General features: G+C 45.4%; 1 protein-coding gene across 1 annotated transcript in view; it reads right to left on the bottom strand.

Moving 5' to 3' along the window:
- Positions 1–22,768, bottom strand: part of Snx29 (sorting nexin 29) — a 460,893-nt gene that overhangs the window by 389,879 nt on the left and 48,246 nt on the right. The window contains exons 5-8 of the mRNA XM_031364585.1: positions 10,832–11,012; positions 7,117–7,187; positions 5,892–6,140; positions 3,121–3,493 (exon numbers count right to left, since the gene is read on the bottom strand). Of these exons, the coding sequence (XP_031220445.1) occupies positions 3,121–3,493; positions 5,892–6,140; positions 7,117–7,187; positions 10,832–11,012 (874 nt within the window). The remainder of the gene's footprint in view (positions 1–3,120; positions 3,494–5,891; positions 6,141–7,116; positions 7,188–10,831; positions 11,013–22,768) is intronic.

The raw sequence follows: 22,768 nt of genomic DNA, 5'->3' as shown, positions 1-22,768 counted from the left end.
AAAAAAAAAAAAAAGGAAGAAAGAAAGAGAAAGAAAGGAAGAAAGAAAATAAAGGTTGTCCTGCTGGACTAGATGGACTCAGCGAAACAACAGAGGCTGCTATACAAAACCACCAATCTCTCCAGAGGAAGATGGAGTTCTGCCAGCAAACTGCCTCTAGACTGGAACTGAGACTTCCCACCAGGCTACCTGCATGCAGAGTTAAACTCACCGCACTCCACAATCCCGTGTGTCAAATCCCCAAATCAGGAAAAAGAAAATTCACAACAAGACAGGCATAGATACACACCAGAATCACAGCCCAGGCCAGCCTGGGCTACAATGATACCCTGCTTCAAAACAAACAAACAGACAGACAAACACAAAGGGACTGCGACGTCTAGGCAGACTGGAGTGGTGAAGGGACACACAGCACTAGTTATTCCGCAGGACTGTGATTAAAGCAAGAGGGCTAGACTTTGCTCCCAGGCTCAAACCAGTCACAGCCTATGGGCATGAATACTGCTGCTGAGAAATGACTTGAACAAATATTTGGAAATAGAAAATAGCCTTATACAACGGCAGTTTAGAGGCAGGATGATGTATCTAAGGCCAGCCTAAGCTACATCCAGAGAGCCTACCTCAAAACAACAAAAGCAAACAGTATAAGTACTCCACAGTAACAGAACCATTTAGCAAGAGAGGGTTCTGCAGACCCTGAGGAGGATTCCATGAGGCCTTGCTTCATGAGACTTTATGCTGAGTGTCCTACAGGCTCCCTCCCGTGTGTGAGCTAAAATCTAGGAGCCTTAGTTCTGTGTTTCTGAGCCCTGTGAGTCCAAGTCCATGGACAGAAGAACATAGTACCTCATTTCACGCTGTCAGACATGAAGGAAGCTCTTCCTGCCTCCCTCAGACTCCTCTGCTCTTGTCAGATCCTGGCTAACAGGAAAGCCCTGTCATTAGTGAATCCACCCAAACACTGATCTCAACCTGAATACTCTCCTAGATTCCAGAAACAAGAATTTAACCTGGGAATCTCATGGTTCGGTGAAGGTGAACTTTATATAAATCAACTGAATTATGTAATAACATGAAAAATAGTAAGTTCTGGGAAGCAGTGTATGTGGACCCAACTCCCGCATGACCAACCTCTTTGCCAAATCTCAACTCTGCAATTTTCTTTCCTCTGAAGCTTGCAGCATGGGGAGCATCAGAGATGAGCGCAGGCAGATGGCCGGTGCACATGTGTGAATGACAACCAAACCTTGTTATACTTTACACTTATTTATTTATTTTATGTGTATGGATATTTTACCTGCATGTGTATATTTGTGTCACATGCATGGTGCCTGACGCCCACAAAGACCAGAAGAAAGAGAGTATCAGATCCCCTGGAAGTAGTTGTAGAGATAGCTGTAGCTCACCATGTGGGGACTGGGAATCAAGCATGGGTCCTCTGCAAGAGCAGTGAGTCTGATTAACTGCTGAGTACTCTCTCCAGCCCCCAAAACTTTAAACAGGTGTAATCTCCAAAGAAATAAAAAACTTAATATTATGCAAACATGAACATGAGAAGCACAGCACTGGAAGCCTCCTGTGGATGTTAAGGGCACCATGGCATCTCAGGCCCATAGAAGGACATTTTCACACCTGTTCATACCACACTTTATCAGGAAGAACTGGGAAGTTAGCCATGATTAGCACCGTGTACTAGAGCTAAAAAGAAACGGTACTTAACTGGCTAGTGTGGCTGTAAAGAGTGGGAGTAAACAGAACCATGAAGAACAGCCACAGCAGTGGCATCTTGCCTGTGTGACACCACTCAGTGTGCTGTTGTGTGTGTCCAAGCCCCAGACATTGTGCGGCTTGGTTCTTTCCTCTGCAAACCAGACAGAAGTGATATCCACTAACCTAAAGGTCACTGACTGAAGGTCACTGATGCTGTTCTCAGCATTCCTTACTTTTCTTTTTGAGATAGTCTCGTGTGAGCCAGGATGCTGATCTTAAACTTCTGCTCTTCCTGCCCGCATCCCTGCCCCAGTGCTGATGACAGATATGCATCACCACACCCAGCTTATGCAGTACTAGAGCACAAACCAGAACTCTGAGCATGCCAGTCAAGCACTCTCCTGATGGAGCCACATCGCTAACCCTGCTGTAGTTCTTAGGTTGTCTTTGTTACACAAAACAGTTATCTCTTCTCAGGCCAGAGGTTCTCAACCTGTGTGGATCTCGACCTCTGGGGGTTAAAGAACACTTTCACAGAGGTCATCTGAGACCATCAGCAAACACAGATACTTACATTATGGTTCATATCAAGAGCAGAACTACATTTATGAAGTCTTAATGAAAGTAAGTTTATGGTTGGGGTCACCACAGCATGAGGAGCTCTATTAAAGGGCCACCGTGTTAGGAAGGTTGAGAACTAATGTCTTAGGCTCTCCATATCTAATCAATGGTACCTCTCCAGGCCAAGGCCACTTTCCTCGTGAGCTTGTGACAGCTTAGACACAGGAAAACCCAGCTTGGGAAAGCCAAAGCCTTATGTTCAAACAAAATTACAAATACACATTCTGATGCTAATTTTGTATTAAATCCATTTAAATAAACTCCACTTCCTTAATTCTCATCACAGCAAAGTCAAGAAGATCTAAAGAATGAAAAATGCTCCCAAAGAAATACAACCCTTGCACTATTTTTATGTATATGATGTGTACATAGTCATACACCCACATTAGCCTGTGCACCTGTGGATGATGCACACATGCCTTGGTACATGTGTGAAGGCCAGATTCAAGCTCATGTGTCCAGGATGTCCTTCTACCACATTTGAGCAGGATCTTTCTTGCTCTACCTGACTTCAAGCATGCAGTGGTACTGGCCTCCCATCTCCCCCCTGCAGTGCTGGGATAACAGGTGCATGCTCTGCTGCATGTAGCTGGGATGGTGGGAATCTGAACTCAGGTCGTTGTCAGGTATGCACAGCTTATACGGCTTGCACAGCAAGGTCAAGACATGGCTAATTACGCCATGTCCCCAACCCCAAAACTCACTCATTCCACTCACTTCCATAGAAAACAGCTTCCTCAACATATAACATCATCTAATTACCTCACCAAGAGCTCAAGCAAAACTCACCTGTCTGGTGACTCTGCGTGGCCTGTGTGTCCTCTTCCTAACGGGTTCCTGTACACATCCTCCTCATTCTCATCCACATCGTCATCAATGCTCTTCACGTCAAGCTTCTGGTAGCCCAACTCCCCATTCAAAGATGCAGAATCAATTTTCCATGAGTTGCTGCTCTGGCTCCCATTGGAATTTGGCCCAAAGGGGCCTTCAAAGGCTGCCATGATGTTGACGGAGGATCGGTCAGAGTTCTCCTCCGAGCTTTCGGCAGTCCCAGGCATCTTTTTCAAAGTGTCCCCAGTGCCCTGCTCTTCCTCATCATCATCAAAAGAGACAATGTTGGTCACCTTCTTCCTCCTTCTCCGCTCCCTTTTACATCGGGTATCTAGCAAAAGAAAAGCTGTGATAAAAGACAGAGCTTCACTCCCATGGGAGGCTTTTGTTTGTTTTAAACTCATTTTAAAGGTAGGGGTGTGTGTGTCATGAGTACATCTATATATACACCAACAACAGTTAAAAGGGGTGTCAGATTCCGTGGCATTAGAGTGAGGCAGTTGTAAGCAAAGCGTATTGTAACACCAAGAATGAACCAAAACTAAATCAGATTCTGTGGGTTTGAGGTTTTTCTAAAGAGATTTTTTTCCCATACAATATACCCTGGTTATAATGTCCCTGGCTCCCCCCAGATCCTCCCCACCCACTCAAATCCACACCCTTTCTTTCTCTATCAGAAAGCAAACAGGCATCTAATAATAAAAGAAAATAAAACTAATCAGAATAGGACAAAACAAACAAATAGGAAAAGAACAGCCAAAGAATAAGAACAAGAAACACATACAGATACGGAGACATACACAGAAAACCCATAAAGGCAAAAAAATAAAGAACATAATATATAAGCAAATGACATTATAAGATTTTAAAAAAAAATACCATTGAGTTTGTTTTATGTTGGCCACTATGGCTGGATATTTTTTAGTTTTTTTTTTTTTTTTAACTCTTTAAAGGTAGGGGTATGTGTGCATGCGCATGCGTACACATATACACACATGCATACACACGCGCACACACACACAGGAACAGAACTTAAACGAGGGCATCAGATGCCTTAGGCAGTTGTGGGTGCTAGGAACTACACTCAGGTCCTCTAGAAAAGCAGCAAATGCTAGTGAGGTCAGAGGCACTAGAGACCAAACGAACCTACTACCGTTATTTTGCTAAAGCTTAAATTGTCAAATATTCCTCTAGTATTTATGTTTATACCCAAAAGTTAATGATGTTTAGAGAACTTCCTTTTTATGCTGAGCAGCATTTAATGTAATTGATCACAGTGCGGAGAATGCTTCAAGTGCTCAGCCACCTAGACCAACCTCAACCCCACCCTCAACCTCAGCCCCAAGGCTCAGAAGACAGCACAGACTGCAAAGCAGAAATGATGTAAGAGCCAGAAGGCAGGGAGGGTGCTATACAACTATGCCTGCTGGACTTGATGTGGTTGTCCTGTCAGTGTTTACATCCACAGTGTGGAGGAGGGGACTGGAGGGGCAGTTGGTGGCTACTGGGGAAGGGAGTGTGAATCTCTTCAGGGTTGTGTGGCTAAGTTGCCATGCTGGGGTGAGGGGTGCTCTGTAGGTAAAGCACTGGCTGCACATGCAGAAGGACGAGTGTTGGACCCAGTCCTGGAGGAAGCTGGGCATGGAGGGGTACACCTGTAACTCTAGCCCTGGAAAGGCAAACACAGGCAACACAGACAAATCCTTAGAGCTCAATAGCCTGCCAGTCTAGTCAATCAACGAGCTCCAGGTTCAGACAAAGATTCTGTCTCAAAACAAAACAAAGGGTACAGCCAAAGAGGAAGATGGCCCACACTGACTTTGCACCCACATACAAGCACATGCACGCGTGCACACACACACACTGTACAAATAAACATACATACACAAAGATGACAGACAGACAGAAACAGAGATAAAATAGAATTCCAAAAGTAGGACTGCTGGGTCAGGTAGTGATCCTACTGCTCAGGAGCTAGAAAGATCCAAGTTCAAGACCAGCCTGGGCTTTGGAGTCAGTTCAAAGCCACACTAACGATAGGATAAGACCTTGTCTCAAAAATAAAAAGTAAAAAAACTTAAGATAAACACTTTTTAAAATTGTTTTCAAAGGGATGGCCATGATTACTGCCTTAATGGATTTGGAATGACAGGGGTTGGTATTTAACTCCCAAGTTTTGGTTTCTCCTAATAGCAACTCGCTAACAATTCCAAATGCTCTAAGGGTGTCAACTTGAGGTAAACATCTCAGTTGACCCACTTTCCCCTTGTGCTCAGAGCTACCCTATTCTCTTAGGTCACTGCCTAAAGAGCATCCTCCCAGCATAGGCAAGCCCACAGCATCCTCTCTGCAGCACCCTGTGCTGGCATTCAGTACACCACAAGAACAATAAGCTGCTTGTGCCTTTTTGTTTTAAAATATCACCCCTGCCCAACCCCAAGAAGACTAACAAGATGCTAGCAGGGCCTCAGCTCACTACTGATCATAGAAACACAGGAAAGGAAAGAAAGGAGAAAAATGGTGGAGGATGACCTACCTGGCATCCGGGCAGGCCCCTCTACCCTTCCTGTGGGTCCCATTCACAGTGAAAGACAACAACAAAAAAAAAAACAAACACCCACTTATTTTGCTTCCTGAGGAGTGACAGCATCAGGGGTTCCTCTCAGCTCCACTCTCATTTCCTTTTCAGTGGCTCTACTGTGCCCCCTCCAGGGCCCCTTCTGGCTTACCAACATGGACATTCTTGGATATGACAGGCAGAGGGTCAGTCTCCTGTTCTGGCTTGATGAGAATGGAGACAGCAGAGGATGCTGTGATCTCCCTGAGAAGGCTGCTCATGCCCTGTGTGGACTCCTTCAGCAAAGATGTCACATTCTGTGTTGATTCCTTTAAGAGGTCAGAGACAGTGGGAGCAAATTTGCTCTGCCCATTCAAATCCTTGTTGTCAATGTTAATTGCAAAGAGTATGGAGTTCAGACCTGTCAAAAAAGTGGGGAGGGGACATTGCAGTACTTGTTGTCATGTAGTCACACCTCCAGCAGAAAGACAGTCTACAAAGGGCACAAGAGGACAAGTACTTATCTTTAGCATCTATAAAACCATCCGAACCTGCACTGGTAGATAGAAATTCACGTAAACAGAGTCAGGACGACAGCCAACAGAGTCACCGAGGAGAGTTCTAGAGTGGGGCTTGCCTGGGCTGAGGCACAGAAAGACACTTAGCAGCTCTGAGACCTTGGTTAAGCAGCTTGTCATCGCCCTGAGTTCTAGTTTCTTTGTGCAATTGCGACAACAGTAAACCTCTCAGGATTGTGAGTGTTGAAGACTTTCCCATGTGCACCAAACAAGTCATTACAGTTACTGTAGCCAAGACTGACACTGGCAATCTACAGTCTATAAAGAAAACCACAGCCAAAGCCTGACTCTCCCATCCCCAGATGAGCCTAACATGGCCCTCAATGCAGCTCAGTGTCAGGTTTTATCAGAAAGAGTATAATGTGATTTCTCAAGCCACAGTCCCAGCAGCAATCCAGGGCCTTGCTTCACACTGATAAGCCACACACACAGCCTTTTATCTTTTGTGGCTCTCCAAAAGCCCTAAAAAGGTTCCTACAAAGCTAACAGTGGCTCTCCAAAAGCCCTAAAAAGGTTCCTACAAAGCTCACAGAGGAGGAGAGAAGGGGTAACATAGCAGGCAGAATTCAGCCGACATGCAGCAAAACCATGCCAAGGCAGTCAGCCAACCCTCGACTTAACAGTTCACCTGCCAGGCCCCAAGCCACAGTCTCCAACCATGTGCACCCTCTGCACACTGTCAAAGGCTACATAAACTGGCTGAACAGAAAAAGTAGCACAACAGGAAGAGGACACATGGCATCACAGCATCTGCTCCCAGAAGCTCTCTGCTCACCAAGCTTCTCAGGACTCATTACCCTTGGCCTCAGCCAGGCTTACCAGCTGCCATGGTAGGGAGCATGCTGGACCGTTCTTCATCCATCACAAAAGACCAATCTTCATAGAATGTGCTACAAAAGCAAAAAGAAAAGGGGCAGCTCTTAGAGCAAGGAAGTTCTCAGCATCCATTCACTGGCCAAAGATGCCATTATCTGGCTCCCTGACAAACACCAGGCCTAGTCTGTCACCCAGAAGAAATTTGGCCTCTCTCTACTTTGAAGCTTCTCACTAGAAACAAAGGTCTGAATGCACAGACCCTGACTTCCTTCTCGGTCCCCTGAGACCCAATTGTAGAGGACTAAAATAGACACGTGCAGATGTGTTTATAAAGAAGCAAAGTTGAAGAAGACAGAGGGATGGACTTCATTCAACAAGGTACCCCGAGATAAAAAGGAAGTCCAGGCTCACAACAGGGCTCACCTGATTGGCTAATGCAAGAAAAGATAATTTCAGAAGCAATTACAGAGCTTCAGGGCTCCATCAATGGGTCATCCACTTACAATAACAGCTGGGCTATAAACCCACACTCCAAGTCAGTCATGGAAAAAGCTGGGAGAGTAAAGGGCTCCTGAGAATTTCAGTAGCAGCTGGGGATGGTCAGGGAAGCCTGCAGGTACCTAAGGCAATTTAGACAATCAGCAGTACAGCAGGACCGAAAAGCAGGTCTGTCTCCCAAGTCTAATTTCTAAGCACTTTATATGACTCTGTTAGGCAATAAACCACCAGACTCTTCGATGCCAGGTAACAAAATTGTAAGTGCAGCTTTAATAATGTCAGTTCAGTGCTTAGAGGCCTGCAGTTCAACAAGAGATGGAGAAATGTAGATGCGGATATGACTGAAGACAAGAGGAGAGGGAGCATGGCAAGGAAGATAACAAGCCTCGTCAGGCCAGCATTTTCATCACACTCAATTCCACAGCAAACTGGGATCAGCTGAGAACCGGAACTACCTCTTGTACTTGTAAATCAATCTGAAGTATGTGTGTGACGGCGAGTGTGTGTTTATTGTGTGTGTAAGAGAGAAAGAGAGTATGTGAGACAGAAAGTGTGTGTGTGTATGAGAGAGTGTGAGAATGTGTGTGTGAGTGTTTATGAGAGTGTGTGTATGAGTATGTGTGAGAGAGAAAGAGAAAGTGTGTATGAAAGAGAGTGTGTGTGTGTGTGTAGAAAGAATGTGTATTGTGTGAGAGAGTGTGTATGTGTGTGACAGTATATGTATGACTATGTGTAGGAGAGTGTGTGTGTGAGAGAGAAAGTATATATGTAAGAAATTATGTGTGAGTGTGTAAGTATATGTGATAGAGAAAGTGTGTGTGTAAGAGAGTGTGTATATGTGAAAGAGAATGTATGTATAAGAGAGTGTGTGTGAGAGAGAGGATTGTGAAAGAGTATGTATGTGACAGTGTATGAGTGTGTATCTGTGTGTGTGAGTGTGTGTGTGAGAATACATATATAAGAGAGTGTTATGTGTATGTGTAAGAGTGTGTGTGAGAAAGAGTGTATGTGAAAGAGAATGTTTGTAAGAGAGTATGTATAAGAGAGAGAATGTGTGTGTAAAAGCTTGTGAATATGTGTGAGACAGAGACAGAGTGTGTATGAGAGAAAGCGTATGTATGAGAGAGTGTTATGTGTACAAGAGTATGTGTGAGTATGTGTGAGAGAGAAAGTCTCGCAGGGAGAATGATGTGTGTAAGAGAGTATGTGAATATATGTGTGTGAGAGGGTAAGCGTATGTAAGTATGTGAAAGAATGTATATGTGTGAGAGTGTGTATGTGTATATGTGAGAGGGTGTGTGCATGTAAGAGTGTATATGCGTGTAAGAGTGTGAGGGTGGGTGAGTATGTGTCCATGAATATGCTGGTATATAGGGCCATAGAACAACCTCCAGTGTAACTCCACAGGATCCATCCACCTTCTTAGAGACAGGGCCTCTCATTGGTCTAGAGATCACCAAGCAGGCTAGGCTATGTGGCCAGTGACTCCCCAGGTATCCATGTGTCTCTGCCTTCTCAGCACTGGGGCATGCATCACTGTGCTAGCTCTTTTTATGTGGATTGTAGTTACTGTTGGTTTCAACTGTCTTCTTCTTTAATATTTTAATTTTATTTTTATTATTGTATATGTATATGTATGCAGGATGAGTGTGAATTGGGCATACATGTAAGGGTCCACAGAAACTTTTCAGGAGTCAGTTCTCTTTCCTTCCACCATAGGATTCATGGGATCAGGGAGCTGAACTCAGAGTTACATGTCTGTGTGGCCAGCAAGATCCATCTCAGTGAGCCGGGTGTTTTTAAGAGCAATCCCAGAGCACCCACAGAATCACTGGCAGAATTACATCACTGGACAATGGGAGCACAGGATGGAGCCTCTGTCCAGCATGCATGAGTACCTGAGTCAGATTTCCAGTGAAGGAAAAAGTAAAGCCGAGAAGAAGTTGTTGGGGGAATGGGGTGTAGGGGGCACTACAGAAGCAAAAATGGACACCTGAGCCTGTAGAAAACTGGCAAGACTGAAATCATGGGTCTGTCACAGTGCTGAGAAGCCATCTTATTGCATTAACAGAATCTGAGTGTCAAGTCTAGGCCCTGCTAACATGGAAGTTACTCAAGGCCCCAGAGAGGATTGATCATAACTCCTTGGGTCATCAGGTGACATAAACTGTCTAGTCTACAGGCAGGTAACAACATGAAGAAAAAAAAATGGCCAACTCAGGCCCATGAGGCATCTCAATTATTGCTTACTACAACACAAGCTGTCCTGAGTAAACTTTATGCAAAAAAAAAAAAAAAAAGCACATGATAATAAAAAAAAGCATTTAATAAAAACAAAGCACTTCCTTCCCTGAGGTCCCATATTCTGGTCAAGCCTGGTCACACAGACCTTTAATCCCAGCACTAGAGAGACAGGCCACCCATTCCAGGCTAGCCTGGGCTACATGTCAGAACTTGTCTCAAAATAAACAAAAGAATAAACTAAGTTTCCACATCTTTTGGTCAGTTTGGGATTGAGTAGACAAAAGAATCCCAAATTTCACAGCCAACTGTTGGACTGAGTGTGGGGTCCCCAATAGAGGAGTAAGAGAAAGGACTGAAGGAGTTGAAGGGGCTTGCAACCCCATAGAAAGAACAACAATATCAACCAACCAGACCCTCCCCAGAGCCCCCAGGGTCTAAGCCATCAACCAAGGAGTACACATGGCTCTAGCTGCATATGTAGCAGAGGACAGCCTTGTCAGGCATCAATGGGAGGAGAGGTCCTTGGTCCTATGAAGACTCGATAGATGCCCCAGGGTAGGGGAATGGAGAGTGGGGAGGTGGGAGTGGGGTGGTAGGTGGAGGAACACCCTCATAGAAGCAGGGGGAGGAAGAATGGGATAGGGGGTTTCCAGAAAGGGGGAAACCAGGAAAGGGGATAACATTTGAAAGGTAAATAAAGAAAATATCCAATTAAAATAAAAAGAAGCAAAAAAAAAAAAAAATCCCAAATTAAAGCTCCACAGAGTAAGGGGCAGTCTGTGTCCTGAGGCAATAGCTGTCTGTACCCAAGCCTTGACCACAGCAAGGACTGATGGAGTGCTGGCTATAGGTGCCACACGGGGTCCCTTCTAGTCCTTGTGGCATCTGTCCTCCTACCAAGGGAGTGGCTAGCAGAGCTGCAACGGAGAAGCCCCTTGTCCCCTAGCTGGGAGACTAGGGCCACCCTGCTGGGTACCTGAGCCTGGCACGGTCAGCCAGCAGCATGTGCAGGTAGCGCTCAAGGGAGTGTTCATTTAGGGCGCAACGCAGCCAGGCCCGGCCTCGGCCAACATCCGCGGTGATGTGGTGCAGGGAGTAGAAGCGTTGCAGCTCATGCTTGTTGAGGACCTCCTTCACGTAGACCCAGAACACGGGCTCTGGAGAGAGAAGGAGCAGTGTGTCATGGAGCCTGCTGTCTGCTGCTGCCTTCACAGCAATGGTCACGTGGTAACTTTATGGGGTGTGAGTAGCATTACTTCCTTAGCACAGACTACGCAGAACAAAGTCATAATCAAAACGGGGCCTCAACCCCACCCATAGACCACCATTCTTAGTTAACATTTTCAAAACTTTCCAGCCAGTCTTTTTTTCTTGTACCAAAATGAAAATCAACATTTTTGACAGCTAAATTGTGTTCCCGAGCATAACCACAGCCTCATCCCTGAAAGCTGTGAATGTAGCCTGACACAGTGAAGAAATCTTGACAACTTTGATGATGTCAATTCCTGTGGACACAGCATGTGTCCTCTTAAGAAGGCAGAGAAACTGACCCACAGCAGAGGTCATGTGACTAGGGAAGCAAAGATTAGAATGATGTGGCCACTTCCAAAGAACGCCAGCAGCCTGAGCTGGGAGAGGTGAGAGCAGCTGCTATCCTGTAGTATCAGCAGGAACCAGCCTGCCATTGTCACCCTTACGTGATAGCCCAGTGAATCTGACCTAGAAGCTGCAGCTCCCAGGACTACGAGCAGAGATCTCTAAGCCACACATGATGTCATGTACCTACAGCCCTGGCTAATCAGGCAGCTGAGGCAAGCAAGGTCAAAGTTAGCCTGAGTAACATAGCAAGACCCCATCCTACCTCAGCAACAAAACTACATTAGATAGATATTATTATATTTGTATACAGAAATGCATACATAGATACATACAATTCTGGATCTTGATTCAGTTTTTCCTAAATCATGAACATTTCCCAGATTTGAAAGTCCTTGGAACAATTTTGTATTATTTATTACTTATTCATTCAGTCTTCTGAACGTTGAATGTGATTTCTAGAGGCTTCCAGGTAGGATATAATTTTGCTCTATCTTGATTACAAAGAATTTGCTGCTTCCTCTCACACAAAAAAGAACAACCTTGAACATGAACCTTCCTTTCTGGATCCTTAGGAGAGCTTCCTCAATGGTCAACTACTTGGTATAAAGACAAGAACAAATTTAAGGCCATGGGAAGGCTAAATAAGGTTGTGTTGAGCCATAGACAGACAGCCATTCTTACTGGCATCTCTTCAGGTCTACCTTTCTTATCCACAAACTCAAAGTACTGGGGAGTTGAAATCCTAGGGTGTACCTCATTTTGTGATCATCTTTCTTCACAGCATTGGCTCCTGGACACTTCTTCATGCTATGGTCGATACTGCAATGACAGCCATTGGCTCTTGAGTATTAACTGTGCACCATCCATTGCCTAAACATTTCATAATTGACCTCACTCAAACCAAGGCTGCCTCTTCAAAAGCAAAGTCAGGACAAGTTCTGCCTAGTTAATGTAAGTGTTAATAAGCAGTACAGGTGAGCAGGAGTGTGGTGCCAAACACAAGCCACTCAAATCATATTCTTCTGCCTCTCCCACCTTCAAAACAAGCATTCTTACAACTGTTTGATTTCTAACTGGGGCAGAGCCATGTCTCTGCTGACAAACCCAGCTTTCTTTTTTGTTATTTTTTTAATCATCATCATATCATTATTGCTATTATTATGTGCTTTTTGGGAGGGGGAGGGTTTAAGACAGGGCTTCTCTGTATAGCACTGGCTGTCCTGGAACTCACTCTGTAGACCAGGCTGGCCTCGAACTCAGAAATCTACCCACCTCTGCCTCCCAAGTGCTGGGATTAAAGGCATGCACCACCACTGCCCAACGTATTATGTGCTTTGATATATGTCTGTGAAAAGGTGCCAAATCCTCTAGAACTGTAGTTACAGACAATTGTGAGCTGGGTACTGGGAATCAAACCCAGGTCCTCTGGAGGAGCAGCCAGTGCGCTTATCCACTGAGCCATCCCTCTAGCCCTGAGATGCAGCTTTTAGTCCAGGAGCCAAACAGGTTCACAGACCCTTCTGAGAACATTAAAGTCATTGAGGTTTTTTTCCAGAAGAATGAAAATTTGCACAGCTCCAAAAGCTACACTCAGATTAAGAGGCTCACTCTACTACTCCAATTTAACCAACTTAGGCTCGCTGTGTCATTCTAGTGAGCCCTGAATGGTGCCAAACCAGGAGAGATAATAAGGACTCATCTTTAAGGGGTCTTCAATCCAGCACACAGGACAAACAGGGGATGAGATCAGTCAGTTAGGTAACCTCAGGTAGGCACAGAATCATGCTAACCCTCAGATCCCTATCCCATGAGTACAGAATAGGTAGACTGGGAATATGGGTCGCCTGGAGAAAAGAGCACAGGCCCACATGAGCACAACAAAGGGCAGCCTGACAAGAGAGAAGCTGTACCCGGGGCTCAGAGGATAGGAGGAGAACCACACAGCCTTCTCTTCCCCTTTCTGTACCAGTAGCACTGAAATGTGTATACGTGACTGTGTAGGTATTTGGGGACCCAGCCACCCTTCTAGGTCTTTTAACTTTTATTTTGTGTGTGTATGTCCACCACATATGTGCAAACAGCAGAGAACAACTTGCAGGAGTAAGTTTTCTCCTTCCAGCATGTGGGGTCCAGAAACTGAACTCAGGTTGTCAGGCTTGGTAACCAGAGCCCATGGCTGAACTGTTGCCACGGCTTCATGTTTCCGAACAAATTTCTCAGGAAGAAAGACAAAGTGCAGTTCACTCTCAGCCCTCATACGGCAAACTCTTGGGACTATACAATCATGCAGAAGAGACTGTAGACCCTCCCTTCTCTGCCTCTCTGCTCTTTCCTACAAGTCAAACCATCCTGTCCAGAAAGGAGAGAGATTTTGAAGACTTACAAGGATTAGGAAGCTCATGAACGTTACAAGATTCACAGGGCCCCATCCAAAGTGCTAAAGGCAGCAAGCACCTGCTGAGGAGAGGAGACTCTGGTGGACTGCCTGAACATTGCGCAGTAAGCAGGGATGCAGCTTTGCTGAGCTATCACCCATTCGGGGGTGGGTTTCTTTTTCTTTTTCTTTTTCTTTTTCTTTTCGTTTTTCGAGACAGGGTTTCTCTGTGTAGCCCTGGCTGTCCTGGAACTTACTCTGTAGACCAGGTTAGCCTCGAACTGAGAAATCCGCCTGCCTCTGCCTCCTAAGTGCTGGGATTAAAGGCGTGTGCCACCACCACCCGGCTTAGGGTAGCTTTCTATGACACAGCTTCCCCTGAGCCAGCCATGTTTCTGTGAGTAACCCCAAAAAACTCACTACGTCATCAAAATGGATTTACGTAGAGTCATTTTTGCCCTGTTATCACTTCCCTATCTTCTCTGCAAGAGATTTGTTCATGTCCAAGAAAAGTTACATTCAAACACCATCATGGGGGCTCTGGGGGGCACAGTACCCTCTGCTGGTAAGGCAGGGACTCTGGGGAGCACAGTGTCCTCCGCTGGTAAGGCAGGGGGCTCTGAGGGACACAGTACCCTTCAAGTAACTCTTACATTCTCTTCAAAAAGCTGCAGTGACCTCCCTCTGACCTTGAATACAGCAACACTTTACTGTAAAGCCTGTTTTCACCTTTCCAGTTTGCAAAAGGATCCTCTCCAAGCCTGTCAGCACTGTCAGCCACTGATGATAAGAATTATCCCAGCAGGGCTCCACTCCAGAATTAATGTGGTCTATTTAAAGTACAGCTCACCTGCCTCTTAATGCAAGCAGCGCCTATAATTTAATTTTGAAATCTATAGTGATGTTTTGAAACATGGGGAAGTTCCAGAAGCATGCCAGAGCACCCAAGGGTAATGCCAGCAAGAAGAGAGCCAGGAAGGGTATGCTAAAGTGAGCTGTCTGGAAATCCTCTTTGTAGCTGACTAACAGAACCAGCTTTTGGCATTTTTTTTCTTTTCTTTTCTTTTTTTGCTTTTTTGTTTGTTTGTTTGTTTGTTTGTTTGTTTTGGTTTTTTTCGAGACAAGGTTTCTCTGTATAGCCCTGGCTGTCCTGGAACTCACTCTGTAGACCAAGCTAGCCTCGAACTCAGAAACCTGCCTGCCTCTGCCTCCCAAGTGCTGGGATTAAAGGCATGTGCCACCACTGTCCAGCAGCCTTTGGCATTTTCTAACAAGTCTTGGCTTTCATTGGCAATGCCAAAAATTCATACCTTGCATGGGATCAGATCAGTGGGTAAAGTGCTTGATGAACAATAGGAATACTTGAGTTCAGATCACATGTAAAAAATCCAGTTGCAGCTGGGCGTGGTGGTGGTACAGGCCTTTAACCCTAGCACTTAGAAGGTGGATGTAGGTAGATCGTTGTGAGTCAAAGCTAACCTGGTCTCTATATAAAGTTCAGGCTAGGTGGGCTCCACAATAAGACACTGACTTAACACCCTGTACAATGGTGCACACGTAATCCCAGGTCTGGGAAATCAAAGACAGGAGGATCCTGTGGCCTTCTGGTCAGCCATTCTAAGCCAAACAGTGAGCTCCTGCTTCAGTGAAGGATTCTTTCTCAAAAAATAAGACACAAAGCAATTGAAGAAGACACCTGACCTGACCTCTGGCCTGCACAGACACACGTACATGCATGAACACACACACACATACCAAAATTACATGTAAAATGTGCATGTAAGTTGACTCAATTAGTGTCAGCCACAGCTCAAATGCTGGATCTCTAGGACCAAAGTGTCCTTTAGTAAAGGGCTATCTGTCACTTGAACCAGAACGTAGCTAATGTGACAAAATGGAGTTTGTTCTCTCATCATCTGATGAGCCCCTACACAGGACTGATACCCCTGAATAACAGCAGTCCTCCAGAACGTACCGGGGAAACAACCCACTGACAGCAGTTCTCCTAAAGAGATTTGAAGGGGTGCAACTGAGTCAGGTAAAGCACTGTACAAAACTAAGCAATCCTAACTCTAAGGACCTGGCTCCTCGTAAACAAGGAGAAAGGGCATCTTTCTCACATGATTAGACAGGATAGGTTCTGGCTCCAAGACTCTGAATGACCAAAGCCTTGACTTCATCTAAGGTCAATCACACCTCTGGGCTTTACAGTGACAATCAGAAGATGAAGAAAGACTCAGATAAAGCCAGCTGTCACTCTTTTATCAGGCAAGGATAAGCAACCCCAGAAAACCACAAGGAAGCAGAAGTGGAGAGAAGAGCAGTGGGACTGCTTCACCATTCATGGGGTACCTGGAAAGGAGGGCACACCACAGTGCAAACTCAGGGGATGCATCTGACACTAGGAACCAGACACAGAGCCAAACACAGCCATCCACGCTGAGGCGGGGTAATGCACACTGCTCTCCAGTGTAAGAGCTGGAGGGAAACTGCTGCTCAAGCCCAGGATGGGCCCAACCAATGAGCAGGTGGTCAGCAGGCAGGGCTCCAAGAAGGGACCACAGCTTTGGCACCCAATCATCTTCCAGGTGGCCACAAGGCTGTCTCTAGAGCAGAGGGGCTGTGGTGTGTGTGTGTGTGTGTGTATGTGTGTGTGTGTGTGTGTGCGTGTGTGTGTGTGTTGATTTAGGAGGACAACTTAACTTTTAAAAGAGTTCATTGTCAGCCAAGCATAGTGGCACACACCTTTAATCCCAGCACTTGAGAGGCAGAGACAGGCAGATTTCTGAGAGTTCAAGGCCAGCCTGTTCTACTGAGCAAGTTCCAGGACAGCCAGAGCTACACAGAGAAACCTAGTCTCAAAAAACCAACCAAACAAAACAAAGTCAGTCTCATCTTCCACACTGTGAATCGCAGGAATCAAACCTAAGTCAAGGCTTGCACAGCACGCAGTGTTAGCATCTGAGCCATCTCACCAGCCGCAGACTTACAATCTTTCTGCCTGAGCATCTGCAATGCTTCACCTCTGACATCTGCCACCACACCCAACTCTTCACTCCTTTCATGGCTATGAAAGAGTGGGGAGATGCTGAACAGTATAGGAAGTAAGGTGTGTGTGTGTGTTTGTGTGTGTGTGTGTGTGTGTGTGTGTGTCTGTGTGTGTGTTATTTTTGGTATGTGCAAGATGTAAATGGTACATGTGTGTTGTACATGAACATGTGGGTGTGGCATATGTACACACAAGGAGGCCAGAGGAGGACACAGTGTGTCCAGTTCCATCACACTCTACCTCAGTCCTTTGAGTCTCTCTCTGAACCTGAAGCAAGACTGGTAGCCAGCACCAAGCCTCAGCAGTGCTTGGTCTCTGCCCGGTAGCCAGCACCAAGCCTCAGCAGTGCTTGTTTCTGCCCGACACAGTACTAGCATGACAGGCACATGCACAGCCACACCCAGCGTTTTACACAGAGAGATTTGAACTCAGATTCTCAAGCTTCCACAGCAAGCACTCTGACCCACCTCACCATCTCCCTAGCCCCAGAAAGCAGGGCTTCTAAAGCTTGTGAGTCGTCTTCTTTTGATGTGTACTTGATCTTTGAAGAGACATACTCATCCTGAGATGAGTAAAGGGCCCAAAGAACTTCCAAGCTGGTAATCTCCCCCAAAATTGACAAGTCAGGTATCACATATGAGCCTTCATGAAACATCAAAAATACCTTTAAAACAGCCAGCAGTCACAACATCCCCAAAAGACATTAGTCCAGATACACGAGTCTGCTTCTCAGTACTAGGGATTGAACCAGGCACATGCCAGGCAAGTACCATGCCACTGAGGTGTACTCTTTATAGAGGCAGCATCTCATTTGAACTAGCAATCCTCCTGCCTCAGCACCCAGAACTTAACATACCAAAACTCACTCATGCACTCATTTCCCTTGTATTGGCATTGACCCTACGCCACCTAGATGTCAAGACCCCTCCCCAGGGCCCCATTGACATCTTCACAGTCTAGGGCCCATTGGTTGAGGAACAGCATCCCAATAGCTCTCCCAATAAGGCCAGCCATGGGGCCTGGAGAGATGGCTCAGTGGCTAAGAATACTGACTGCTCTTCCAATGGATCTGAGTTCAATTTCCAGCAAACACATGGTGGCTCACAACCATCTGAAATGGGATCCGATTCCCTCTTCTGGTGTGTCTATAGACAGCAGCAGTGTACTCACATATATAAAACAAATAAATATATCTTTAAAAATAAAATAAGGTCAGTCATTCTTTACCATTGCTAAGCACTTCTGTTAGTAACCCTGGACACAGTTGGGTATTCTCTCCACATGGTCAGTGGACATCCTCTGAGGCCTCTTTCACCAGAAGTAGATTTGCAAGTTCATAACAATAACAATGAAACCCCAACAAGGAACTGAAAGCACCACAGGAAGCAGAGACACACACAGCAGACTTCCTCATTCAACCAAGAGGGCAGCCAGGCTTTCCTGGCACATGCACCTTCCTCAGAAACCAATGCTCTGTAGAAATTAAACCATTGCCCAAGGGGACTCAGAGAGTCAAAATGTAAACTCTGCTTTGAGTTAAGTGCAATGGACCATTTTCAAAAATCCCCACCAAGGCTCAAGAAGTCAGTATCTTACTGAAAGATGGAGAAAGAAAGTTGGGGGGTTAGCTTCCCAGGAAAATTAGCACTTTGCCAGAAGTCACGATTTTGGCACAGTCCTTGGTCATCTCTATGATGTACAGACTCTAAGCTACAGCAGTAAGCCCGGATCCAGCCCCTTCCTTTCCAGGAAAAGCAACAAGCAGAAGAGCAGGCCATGCACACCATCAGGAGGCCTCCCAGAGATCAGGTTCAGAACTGCTGAGACAGTCAGAGTGAACCTGGTAGGGAGATCAAGGAAAGAAATGTGAAATTTCTAAGGAGTATACATTAAAACCACAGTGAGATAGCATGGCATGCCCTGTTGGGAACTGGTTCTAATGCTGTGTCTTAATTTGGCTCCCAAAAGCTGCACTTCCAGACCTGAGGGTCCCTGCCCCCAGCTGACTTCAACTAGTAATAAAGAATTGACTGACATACAGCCAATGGCTGGGCAGAGAGATCGAGGCAGGACCTTTAGATTGTGTGGGCAAGGGACCAAGAAAGAGAGGAGAAGAACAAGAGAACCACCATGACTTGGAGGGAGAGGGTCAGATTTAAGAGCTACAGGAGAGAAATCATCCACCAATGTAGATGGAAAGGGAAAGTGGCCCTATGGGAGTTGGGGGTCAGGGGTGGGGAGGCTGCCCAGAAGGTATCAAGGCAGGAAAGATAAAATATAGATTTAGAAGTTGTTAAGCCAGGAATACCAGAGAGAGGTGGGGGGAGGTTTAGAAGTGCCCAACCATTGAGCTAGTCAAGGCATATCAAAATTAGCTGGCGTGTGTGTGTGTGTGGGGGCGGGGGGGTTCATTCGAGAATCCAGAGATCTTGGGCTGGTGCAGCCCGTGAGCGACCCTGCCAGGAGCCAGAGTGGTTTAATTAACTCATTGCTATAATGTCCATTCAGATGGCTATTAGTTTTTGTGGAGTTTTTTTAAGCCAGAGAAAATGACGTGGAGACACAATGAGGTAAGATGGTGACCTGAGAAGAAGAAAGGAATGAATGTGGAGTGCTCTCTCATTGAGGTTTTCATGTAGTCTATCTAGAAAGGGCGACACTGAAAATGACCAAGAGCCACTATAGAAATGCTCTGAACTGAGCATCTAGAAGATGCAGAGCACCTGCAGCCACTGCACTGCTGAGTGGAAAGCAAAGTGAGGCAAGCGCTGAGAATGAAGTGGTAAACACAAGACCAGAGACTGCAAAGGTGCTGGCTGCCAGGCCTGACAACTGGAGCTCCAGCCTTGGGTCCTAGGTAGAGGGAGGCGTACACACACACACATACACTCAGACACAGTTACACACTCACACACAGTCTAACACCACACACAGTTTCACACTCACACACATACTCTCACACATATTCACACATACACATACTCATATACTTACTCACTCACACACATATACATACACACACTCATACTCATGTACTCACACAAACTCAATCACTCACACATACACACACTCATACACTCACACACACACTCACATATACTCACACACACACATTCACACATACGCACACACAAATTAAGTAATTTCCACAGGCAAAAGCACTTAAACCTGATGACCTGAGTTTGATCCCCCAGGATCTATGTGGTAAAAGGAGAAAACTCACCCACAAGTTTCCCTTTGACCTCCACATGCACAATGGTGTATATATATAGCATGCAAATAAATAAATAAACAAAATAAAATTTTATATTAAACATAAGATTACCAGGACATCCAGCCATTCCACTTCTAGTTAAATATTAAAAGAACTATAAGCAAAATAGCACAAATATTTATTTTCCCATGATCATAGCAACATTACAACAGTCAACAAGCAACCCAAGTGCTGATCACACAGTTACACACTCACACACATACACTCACCCATATTCACATATACACTCATATACTCACTCACACACACATATACATACATATATACTCATATCATATATAGAAAGTATGGTTATCTATATACTTGAATATTATTCAGCCTTAAAAGGGGGAATGACATTGTAGGGTGGGTGAAACTGGAAGACACTAGTCAATGAAATCAGATACAAAAGAGCACTGTACACATTTCACTTACATGAAGTATCTACAGTAGTCAAGTGGGCTAAGACAAAGGAGAATGCTGGCAATGGCTGCCAGGGGCTGGAGGTTGGAGGCTGGAACTCAGAATTAGCATTTTAATCATTTCAGTTTAGGAGTATCAACATGGTATGACAGTATTTAATGCCACTGACGTATACACTCTTTTTGTAGACTTATTTCATGTGTGTTACTGGTTTGCCTCCAAGTGCCCATGGAGGCCAGAAGAGATGTCTAATCCCTTGGAGCTGGAGTTACAGCTTGCGAGCACCACGCAGGTGCTAAGGATCAATCTGGGTCCTCTGTGAGAGCAACAAGCATTCTACAGCGCTGAGCTGTGTAACAAGCATTCTACAGCGCTGAGCTGTGTAACAAGCATTCTACAGCGCTGAGCTGTGTCTCCAGCCTCAAGCTGCAGACCTGCCATGGTTAAGATAATATATCTTATTATTCCTATTTACCCTAATTGTGTATTTTGTATGCACATGTATGAGAGTGCACTCACTTGGGTGTGCACCTGTGGAGGCCAGGAGTCAGCATTAGGAATCTTCCTCGACTGTTCTCCACTTTATATTGTGTGTTTGTGAGTGACGTGAGGCGTGCACGAGACAGGTGTGGACGCCAGAGGACAACTTACAGGAGTCACTTCTCTCTTTTAAGTAGTAACTGTTACATAAGACTAATGCCAGCTTATGAGGCCTGCACAGCTGAACCAACTCATGGGCCTTTCACTTTATTTTCTGAGACGAGGTCTTTCACTGAGCTCAGAGTTCACCATTTCTGCCAGACTGGCCTGGCTAGCCGGCCTGTAGGATCTGCCTGTTCTCCCTCCTCCATGGTGAGGTCTTGCTTGTGGGTGCTCATTATCTGAACTCAGGCCTTCTTCCTTATGCAGCAAGCACCTTACCCACTCAAGCTCCCTGCCAGCCCTCAGTTTTCACAAAGTTACAGAGGAGCAAAGCAAAAGCTTAGGCTTAGGAATATTCTGCTTTTCTGCTTGCTATGATAAAACGCCTGACATTTTGATTCTGACACAGTCCTCGGTGTGTCAGACCTAGGAAGGCAAGGTTTATTGTGGCTCAGGGTTCAGGGTACTGTCTAGTGGCGGGTCACTCTGCATCCATCAGGGTAGCAGGAGTGCTGCTTTGCTCAGTTACCTCCTTTTCATTGTCTATACCCAAGCTCTTAGAAAGGTGCTACACACAGTAGGGTGGGTATCTATCTCATCTAACATCAGCAAGACAATCCCCCCACGGCATGCCCAGAGGCTCCACTCCAGGTGATTCTAGGCCCTGTCAAGTTGATCATATGCATTAACCATCAGAAATTGGGGGAAGAACTAGGGGATGGAAAGAAGATTTTCCATTTTCACCATTTTCACCATAACAAAATGGCTGCCTAAACAAGACCCAAGAGCAGCAACACTAATAGACACAATACATCAGAAAGGGAAGGGATCAAGACAAAGATCTACAGGCTGCTAACCACTGCGGAGAGTCACTCTCCCCAGGGACTAGCCCCTAACTGCTTATATACCAAGTGGTTAACCCTGAAACCATATACATACAAGCACACTATACAGACACAGTGGATTATACTTATATACTAGTGTGTGTGTATGTGTGTGGGGGGGGTGGCTGTAGGTGTGTGGGTGTGTGGGTGTGGGTGTGTAACAGTAAGAATAATTAAAGAACAGGCCATAAATTTGAAAGGAAGAATGGAGAAGGACATCGAAGTGGCTGGAGGAAAGAGAAGAGAAAAATGATTTGTTCTTGCCATGGTTTTAAAGGTTCTGAACCCTACTAGCTAGTCTTAGAAAGTATTGATATAACTGTATGTTAATTACATTTTAAAAGATATAAAAGGGTAGGGAAAGTATTTCCAAACCTAAATAATTTCTGGACATTAGAAGTCAGAAATACTACTCAAAATACAGATAAGGGTATATTCTTATTTAACATACAAGGCCTAGGTTCAGACGCAAACACACACAAACCAAAACAAACAAAACAAAAAACCCCACAATTTTAAAAGTGAAGGATTCAACACTTTTATTGGTAGGCCATCAAAAGCTAGTGTGTGGTAGCAAAAATCCATTCCCCACAGTGCCCAGCACTCACTCCCATTGCTGAAGCATGGGAAAGACTCAGGTCCCAGGGCAGGAGCAGCAGGCAGGAGGGGAGTTTGCAGGAGTCTGGCAT

This window comes from Mastomys coucha, unplaced genomic scaffold, assembly GCF_008632895.1.
Source record: "Mastomys coucha isolate ucsf_1 unplaced genomic scaffold, UCSF_Mcou_1 pScaffold12, whole genome shotgun sequence".
Taxonomy (NCBI): Eukaryota; Metazoa; Chordata; class Mammalia; order Rodentia; family Muridae; genus Mastomys; species Mastomys coucha.
The sequence above is the reverse complement of the archived record's forward strand: the minus strand, read 5'-3'. Positions and strand labels throughout refer to the sequence as shown.